General features: G+C 40.9%; 1 protein-coding gene across 1 annotated transcript in view; it reads right to left on the reverse strand.

Moving 5' to 3' along the window:
- Positions 1 to 9,411, reverse strand: part of trabd2a (TraB domain containing 2A) — a 59,211-nt gene that overhangs the window by 28,071 nt on the left and 21,729 nt on the right. Inside the window, exons 3-4 of the mRNA XM_035668065.1 lie at positions 4,302 to 4,448; positions 3,591 to 3,765 (exon numbers count right to left, since the gene is read on the reverse strand). Of these exons, the coding sequence (XP_035523958.1) occupies positions 3,591 to 3,765; positions 4,302 to 4,448 (322 nt within the window). The remainder of the gene's footprint in view (positions 1 to 3,590; positions 3,766 to 4,301; positions 4,449 to 9,411) is intronic.

Consider the following 9,411-nt stretch of genomic DNA (forward strand, 5'->3'; position numbering starts at 1 on the left):
GTGTGTGTGTGTGTGTTGTAAGCACATGAGAAATCATTTAGGGTTAGAAAACCTTAGCTCTGGTTTGGCAGTGGGTGACTGTCGACCATTAATGCTTTCTCCATAAACAATTTCCAAAAACCGCAAAATATCACTAAATATTTCTTCCTCATAGACACAGATAACAATGAAAAGCAGCAGATTTATACATTTTTCTTCACTATTGTTTTATTTTACTATAACACTATATGATCTTATTGTTGTAGCCTGGGTGTGGAGTTCTGCTTCTTTCAATTATGATTTTTTTTTCTGCGTCATGTGACAAGAAGTTTGACTACAGATCAAGACAGACGATCTTAGGAGCGTTTTGTTTTCCTGCATCATCAAATAGCAAAATATATCTAATTAAAAACATTATAAATGATGGAGGATTGTCATCATGTTTGCATCGCAAAGAAGAAAAGAACAGCGTTTGCGTTACCAGATTAAAAGTTGTTGCAATCTACATGTTTGGATGCTTACTGTCATCAATCTTGACAAACAAACATGAACACTAAAACCCCACAACACTTTCATGCTTAACTCTTGTGCTATGTTGAGTTTCCTTTGGCGAAGCACAATTTGCATCCAAGCAGGCAATTTGACAGGAAATAAATTGTCATGTATAAACTGTTTTGTTAACTTGTTGTGGCAATAAAGCTTATTATGGGGAAAAATGAAAACCCTCAACAATTTTCCACATAGGTCAGTCAGGAATCTGCAGGCCAACTCCTGCAGGCTAATGGGATCATTACTCGGGAAGAGAAGTATGCTAAATATGTGGTTGTTCTGTCAAAAAAGCACAAAGCTAATTCCTCTGAATCCGATTTGAAGTCAAGCCTGGATGAATTTCAAGTAATCATAATTGAACTTGCAGCATTATTGCATAGTTTAAGGGCCTGGATCTTTTCAAGTTTCTGGTCACTGCGACATGTCACACTGACAGTTCAGTAAATTATAAGATACAAAATACACAAACACAATTAATCCCATCCTGAATGTGTCGAGACGTCCTTTTGTACAGATTCAAAGACACATGAGATGGTCACTGATAATACTGGTCTCACACCTGATTGTAACAGCGAAGTTGAGTATGCTGATATAATGGGCTCCATTGTGGTGTGTGTGTGTCTGTGTGTCCTTTGACCCCTCCAGGGATAATTAAGGACACATTTTTACCCAGGTCTGTCTTGGGTATGGCTTGAGGGATGTGTGTGTGTGTGGTGTGTGTGTTGTCCTGTGTGTGTGTGTTGTGTGTGCACATTTGCACATGTGCATACACCCTAATGTGCCCCATCCCGTTCCTTGTACACGCCGACCCAACCTGCCCTCCGTATGTCTAAGACTAGTGCTTCTGGGCTGATTGCCCGTATCACTTTCACTCACCAGCTAATAGACACACACACACACACATCCTACACACACTCACATCACAAACACACACACAAATACACACAGAGGCACACACCTTTTTAGACCAAGCCCTTGTAAAGGCACCTCCTTTGGGACACTCCGTGAAATGTACTCCTTGTTAGAGCTCGGGTGTGTGTGTGTGTGTGTGTGTGTGTCTGCTTTTCCTCAGCTGTTTCCTGCCAGCTCGGAGACCAACAGACTGTGAAGGCTTCTCTCTCTCCGCTCAAAATTCACTGCTTTTCTGCTTTTAAACAACCAAAGAATCTTTGGATGAGGAAATTTCTGACGATGTCATCACAAGGAAAATCTGACTGTGAAATTGATGGCACTAAAAGCTGATCCTCTCTCCTCCATACATATCCCATAATGAACTAAATCAAATTTAGTTCTTTCCAAGGGTATGTGCCCTTCAATGTGAAAATATCATAAACTATGTTAAGCCTTTTTTGGTTTCATTGACGATAAATCAACTTAGTTAACTTAAAAGTCCACATTGTGCCATTTATGAGTGTGATGAAGTCCAAAATCGACTTTTTAATTCAAGTATTTGGCTGTTACACATTTTCATTAATTGATTGATAACACCATTATTTACTTCACATCTGATGATATGACATTTGCTCTGGATCTATTTTATTTCTGACATTTAAACAAAATAATTAATCAATTAAGGGAGAACATAATCATAAAATTAAACAGTAATGAAAATAATTAGTTACAGCCTGAAGAATTATAAAATGTTTCATTTCAATGTTCCTCAGAAGAAAACACACATTTTCTTGTAGACATCTGGCCACAATAACTAAACCTGCTGATTCAAGGGAATGGTCATTTACCTGCAGATATCATTTACACTTATGTATATTTGTATACTCTCTCATTCAGTGCATAATTGATTTGAATATTTGCTCTTATTGTTTTTTGAAAGTATTTTAGATATGGTTGATGTTTTTTATTTGGTTTTGTATGCATTCAAAATGTTATTATATTTTTGATGTAAGACATATAGCGAGTGTTAAAGGTTGTGGAAATGTTTGGCGTAACTTAAAAACTAACTTTATCTAGAAAACCCATTATTACAAAATAGCCCTGTCTTCTTTATTAGGTGTGAACATAGCTTTGATTAAACAACCAGACATCAATTAAACTGCAACAGGACAAAGACTGTCTGCCTTAGATACACGTCATCCAACCGAGACACATGAATAGACAGACACACACACACACACACACACACACACTGAGGCATCCATGGTTAAGTAGCCAACTTTGTGGAATCTTCTTTGCTGCTATCTGATCTCTTTATCCTCCCTGTTTAAAGTCAAGTCTCTTATCAGGCGGCTGCTACTTATGAGGTTGCTGCATAGTTATAGAGGAATTTAAAGTATTGAACTGGCATGTCTAAAACTATGTGAAATGACTCCACATGTCTGTTTCTAGTCAGTCCTGAACTGATAATAGGATGTTTTATTGAGCTTCTGCTTTGGAGGAAGACCCGAAAACAACTCTGTTTTATTTGGACCCAAAGCTGTAGATCAATGGTTCAGTCTAGTCGGGTTTAGTTTAGTCAGCTAAGTCACTGATCAATTGCAGGGCTGCTTATGAATACCAGTTTCCCTAACATGATCAACAAATAATGAGAGGCGAAACAGAAACATGTGAATTTGTCATGAAAGGTATAAGTAAGAGAAGTGTCCTGGGAAAAATCCTGGAATGTATTTTTTTATATATTTATAAATTATATTTTAATTTCTGAAAGGAGTTGTGTTGCCTTGCAGATTAGAAAGAGAAAGCTAATTAGCGAGTTCCACTTCTGTGATCAGCTGGGATTTTTAACTTGTCTTTGTTTTCTCTTTCTTTACACAAGTTTTTTAAGCTGCTCAGACTAAGACACCTTCTATCTCCTTTGCAGAAGTGCTCTCCTAACAAAAAGAGGAATTTAGGTCATTTTGTTGTTGGGATAAAAGTAATCTTATTGAGTGCTTTGGTGCACGGGCACATGAGCCGAGACTAATAAAGACCTAAATGTTATCTATTGACATTTCATCCTGAAACACAGCATGGCGTCTGTGGAGTTGATTTTTTTTAACATCACAGAATTATTATATTTTGCTTCTTTATCCCATTTTATCCCTCCATAGCGTGTATTTAACACCAACCTGCTCCAAAGGCAAAGAAGAAGCTCTTGTCAGGGTGGTCCTCTAGCAGTGCCTTGACCCTCTTCCCCATCCTCTCATTCCTCTTGTAGATGAGCTCTTGTCGAAAGTAGCTGTCTATTTCCTGGGCAGTCACCTGCTCGCTGGGTGGCAGTGTCACGTTATTGAAGTTAGGGACCTAGGGTTGCAGGCATGATGGTTCAGTCAGGCCACAAAGGTGAAAAGGATAGGAAGCAGAAATTAAAAATGCATTACGCAAAATTTACTCAACCTTCTTGCCAAACTTCAATATTGACAATAAAGGCAACAAAATAATAAATGTATGGTAATTGTATGTACTAAGCAAGATGTACAGGAGGTAGAATAGCAAATAATGGCGAGAAAGACATGGCAGGGACGATGGAGGGAAGAACTAAGTTGGTAATAGTATAGAGAGGCTGATAGAAGGGAGGGTGTAGGGGTAGTTGTGGGGGATAAAAGGTCGGTCGGAGGGTTAGGGGTGAAGGTAAAAGGTCAAGGGTCGTGTCAGCGGGACACTCCAAAGTTCAAGGGGTCAGAATGACTCTTAGCTTATTAACTAGAGTGAAAGTAGTTAAAGTCCACTGCCTCATAAAATAGATGAGATTAGACGAGATGAGATGAGATGAGATGAGTTGAGATTAAATGAGATGAGATGAGACGAGACGAGACGAGACGAGATGAAACGAGACTGACCTGTGAGGTGTCGTGATTGAAGATGATGGAGTTGAGATCTCCACAGTTGTAGTGCCTGATGAGGTCTTCAGTGGTGTATGGGACCTGTAGGCTTCCTGCCCTTAAAGACTCCTGCTGTAATAACGTTTGGTTCAGGGCAAAGATCACCTAGAATGACACAATGACAACTTGTTATTGATTTATTAATGTTTTACCCTGATGGAAGATAAACAGCAAGAGCCGGTTCACTGATTAGAGCTACATTCTTGAATTACATTCAGTTACAGGATTAATTAATGTACGACTTTGCTCATGATTACTTTTTCAGATTTACACTCGTCATATGTTTCCATGAGAAGGTTAAAATGACTCAAGTAGCAACTTTGAAGCTGCTAATTAGCACTAACCACAAACAAGAGCTGAGGCTGGAATGTTATTAGTTTTGTAGGTATTTGGTCATGAACGGAAGTACAGGTTACATTTTTGACCTGATGATGGCAAAATGGAGGATCACCAAACGTTATTAGGATTCGGGGGCCATGAATGTCTGTACAAAATTCAACAACAATCCATCCAATAGTTGTTGAGACATTTCATTAAAAACAACAGATGTGAATCATATAGTGGCGCTAAAGGAAACCAAAGTCATTAGGATACACCATAAATGTATGGAAAAAATGTCAGGTTAATCTGTCCAATGGACAATTTTGATCTAAAAACCAAAATGGGTAGAGTAAAAGATTTAGATTTACTGAACTATTACAGCAAAGGAGACAGTTTTCAGTTTTCCTGCCAAAACACTCTCCACTCTCCTGCAGATATTCAGCTATTGTGCGAGCGTGAAATCGGCCAGTGTTTGGTAAGAGGGCCCTAGTGAGCCTGCCGCCTATGATCAGTACCGCAAGGACACACATATGCATACATGCACATAAACACACACACACACACACACACACACTGAATGTCCTACAGGTCTACACACAGCAAGACTGAGACAGGCACACAAACCCCTGCCACTCACCTCAGCACACAGCCCCTCTCTGATCTCTTCACCATACGTGCATACACACACACACACACACACATACACACTGTTCATCCTGAAAACCACTGATGTTGATTCCCATAAGGGGGGAAAGTTTGTATGGTTTATTTGTTTCTTAATGGGAACAATCAGTCAGTGAAGATGTGTTTTGTTAGCTGTGGAACTGTGTAAATGTGTCTGCCGTATGTCTGCATGTTTTTACAATTCAGTGTGTACATATTTGCCTGTGTGTCTGCACGTTCAGATCTTTGTCAAATGAATTCTGTATTAATATGCATGCCCGTACACCAACCAGGCCGACACAAGCGGCTGTTTTTTTTTATTTTATTTTTTTCATGTTCTGTTTTCTAAGGTGCCTCTGGATTTTGACACTTTTCTCTCTCGGCTGGGCCCCATTGTGGGGAGCAGCAGAGGAGAGGAGGAGAGGAGGGCAGTGTGGAGCAGATGCCTTCTTGTCAGGGGACAAAGAACCCCTCCGTCACCCTCTCTTCTCCTCTCCTCTGCGCTCCCTCCAGCTTTCATCGCCCGCGCATCAAAGTGGCGCTCTGCATATGAAAAGGGCCCCGTCTTTATGCCACGCAAATTAGCCTATCGCCACCCCTCCCCGACTCATTTCACAAAAACACCCTCACATCTGTGCCACGTCCGTGAAGGAAGGCCCTCATCTGCAGGGTCTCCCCTTTTTCTCAGCTCCCTCTTCTCCTCTTTCTCCGCTCACCGTGCCTTTCAGCCCCTTAAATTATGGCTGTGAAGGGAGGAGGAGGGGTGAGGAGGAGGAGGAGGAGGAGGGATTGGAGGGTGGGGGATCAGTCATAGCCAGATAAAAAGAAAGAGAGTAAAAAGGTTTGGGGAAGGAAAGAGATAGACAAAAAGAAAGAGCACGGGCAAGAAAGTGAGGAAGGATACAGAAAACAGGAGCAGAGAGGAGGAGTGAAAGAAAGAAAACCTTAATGAATGATTTCTTTCTTTCCGCTGTGATCCTCCTCTTCTGTTAGTGCACTGTGGGTCAGTGGGTGCATTTTCCCACTCGGCTCCTTTCATCAGGTCCCCCTGTTTCTTCTTCTCCTCCACTGCTGCCCCCCTATCCCGCCCCCTCCAGCACGCACACACAGACACACAGACACACCCCTTGCTGATATCAAAGCAAGCAGAGCCAATGAAAGTCAATAATTGTCCTTTGTCATGGAAATGGATCCTCTTGTTGAGATGGAGTGGGGTGGGTGTGTGCATCCAGAGCAAACATCATCACAGTCAGATTCCCACATGTGGAGATCTGGAGTGTTTCAGCGGCTCGGCTGAAAAAACCCTTGCTGCTCTTGCTCTGAAGTGTGTTGGCTTAGCTTAGGATTTGCAAGAAAAGTGGCAAGCATGCTTAGTAGAGTGTCTTTGAGGAGAGGTTACATTAATTGCATTTATGAAATGGTGGATCACTTCCCAACAGTCCTAGAAATCATCAGTCTGTTGAGAACTGTGATGACAAAAAGATGGCAGTAGTGACTCGTTTCAACCTGTTTCACACAGTTCCACAAAAGCAGACTGCTGTGCGCTGAGAACAAGCACCATGCAACTACAGCAATGATGCATTGCATAGTTAGTAGTAGCACTGTCACTATCATTGAACTCGGAAAAAAAGTGAGTATTTAATGAGCAACTCAAATTCAAAATTCAACACAACAGGCCACTAAAGTCTCACCCAGACCTACACTTGACAATGTATTGTTCTCTTCAGAAACTAAAAAAAGAAGCAAACTAGTGAATTGGGTAATCACAGTGTGTTGTAACATTATTTTGGGAGCTACACCAAAGAGAGCAAAATGGGTGTTCGCAAACGTTATGAAGAGAAACCGTCAAATGCTTGTTTGAGTTGGATTAGGCGATTGTCGAGTGAAAGAGACATAACCACACGTTGAACCCCGACCAATCAAAGCTTGCATGAGGTATATCGGTTGATCGGGAAGGGGATGCCAGAGGCCGCCACCACCAATAACAACATTCCTCTTTTAAGTCGCCATGTTGAAAGCTGTGTGCAGGATGGTGTTCTGGCCTCTCTCTACGTCGATGTCAAGGAACACATTGCAGAAGTTGTCAGTTGGAAGCTGATATCTTGTAGTCTGATCCCGGTGTAAAGTTTTCATGGCCACAACAGCAAATATGAGCTAGCTAGCTTCTTATACAAGAATGGACCATAAATGAGCAGAACAATGTCCACTTGGCAACAGAATAAAGGGAAGAAGTTCCAGTGTGTAACATTTATTGGCATAGGTATGTTTTCATCAGTGTATAATCACCTGAAAACCTGTTTTCGTTACTTTAGATTGAGCCATTTTTATCTTCAGAGGGTCCTCTTCTAAGGAGGCTGCCATGTTGAACCATATGTCTACAGTAGGCCAAACCGGACAAACCAAAACCACTGGCTCTAGATAGGGCCTTTGGATTAGGGTTACGGCACCATAGTTTCTCCTTCCCACTTGGTTGAGTCAAGGGCTTTCAGTTGCTTGCAATTTGCAACTTCACAGCTAGAGGCCACTAAATTCTCCACACTGGTCCTTTAATTGTAATGCTATAATTCATACGAACTAGTTTACTTTCAAACTGACAGTCCTGTTGAGGACAAAGACCACTTTTAACAACAGGATGTGATGACGGCACAACAGCCTGCAATGTTCAAACACAGTTCATTATCAGACTGCTTTTCAGTTTCATCTCCAGTATATTTCGACCTTAACACTGCTGCCTTACTCACCATAGACATAACAAGAAAAGATAAGATAACTTGAGGTATTTAATCTCAGCAACAACGTGTCAGCACCACATTCTGTCTGTATATAAATGTATAGTGTGTGTAAACTGTATGTGAGGTCCTGTCACAGTATGAATCTGCTGCAATGTGAGGAGCTTGTAAACACCAAGATAAACTCCTTGTATGGTAAAGCCTCCGGCTAATTGATGTTATTCTGATTGTAAGTGCTGGCACTGAAGTCGGAGAGTGTTTCGGTAACTTCATTTCCAAATTAATTTTGATAAGAAACTAAAGAGGAGCATGTGTGAGCCTACATGTAACCAGTTTACTGTTGATGTGTGTGTTTGTTCTTGTTTTCTAACTGATAGTGTGTGTTTGTGTGTGTGATTTCTACCAGAAATCAGCAGAGAAAGAAGCAAAACAGGCAAACCAATAAAAGGGAGGGAAAGACAAAGAGAGAGAAATGGACACTCTTTGTTGATGCTATCGATGAAATCTCAGAGGAGGAGATCACAGGCAGAGATGAAGGTGGACATAAATAGACGCAGATAGAGATTCTGAGTTACTTATGAGTGATGTTATCAGTGTAATGTTAGTCGGAGCAGTCGGCCTTAAAACAAGACCCATCAGGAGCTTTTACAGACACGCACTAACACCTGGTTATTTGACTACTTGGTTTACTTTGAACTGCAGGAAGTAACCTGTCTTTTATTTCATCTTCCAGACACATTTCAATATTTCTGGTGTCTACTCCCTTAACATATAAAATATTTCTTCATAAAACTTTTAATTAACAATCCAGTAACAACATTCCCAACAATGCCATGCAAGATCAGTGTTTTCATATGTCCATACATTTTCTTTAAATAGAAAAAACAAACAAACAACAGCAACAAAAGTGTTTTTGGTGCTGGGAAATTCTGAAAAATTATATCAAATTCACATTTCTTAAGAGATTGCTGTCAAGAGACACTACTGGCTACTGCAGCTGCAAGAAAATGGCCACAGCTTCATTCAGCAGGTATTCACTGACACTACCCATTCACACACACACATACACACACACACACACACATAAATCTTTCACCACTGCACAAGTGAGCTTTCACTTTCTTGCAGAAAACCCACCATTAAACACACACACACACACACACACACACACACACACCTGTCCGTTTGAGTTATCTATATTGTTCTATCCTACCTCTACCTTCTCTTTCCTTCCTTGCCCCCCCCCATTCTCTCCCTCCATCTCCCCCTGAGTACATTTTCTCTTTCTCTCCCACTCCTCCACTCTCACTCCTCCATTATCCTCCCATCATTTCAGTCCTGTTTCTGTCCCCTTT

Source organism: Morone saxatilis, unplaced genomic scaffold, assembly GCF_004916995.1.
Source record: "Morone saxatilis isolate NCDOM2014 unplaced genomic scaffold, NCSU_SB_2.0 Contig21, whole genome shotgun sequence".
NCBI classification, from domain to species: domain Eukaryota; kingdom Metazoa; phylum Chordata; class Actinopteri; family Moronidae; genus Morone; species Morone saxatilis.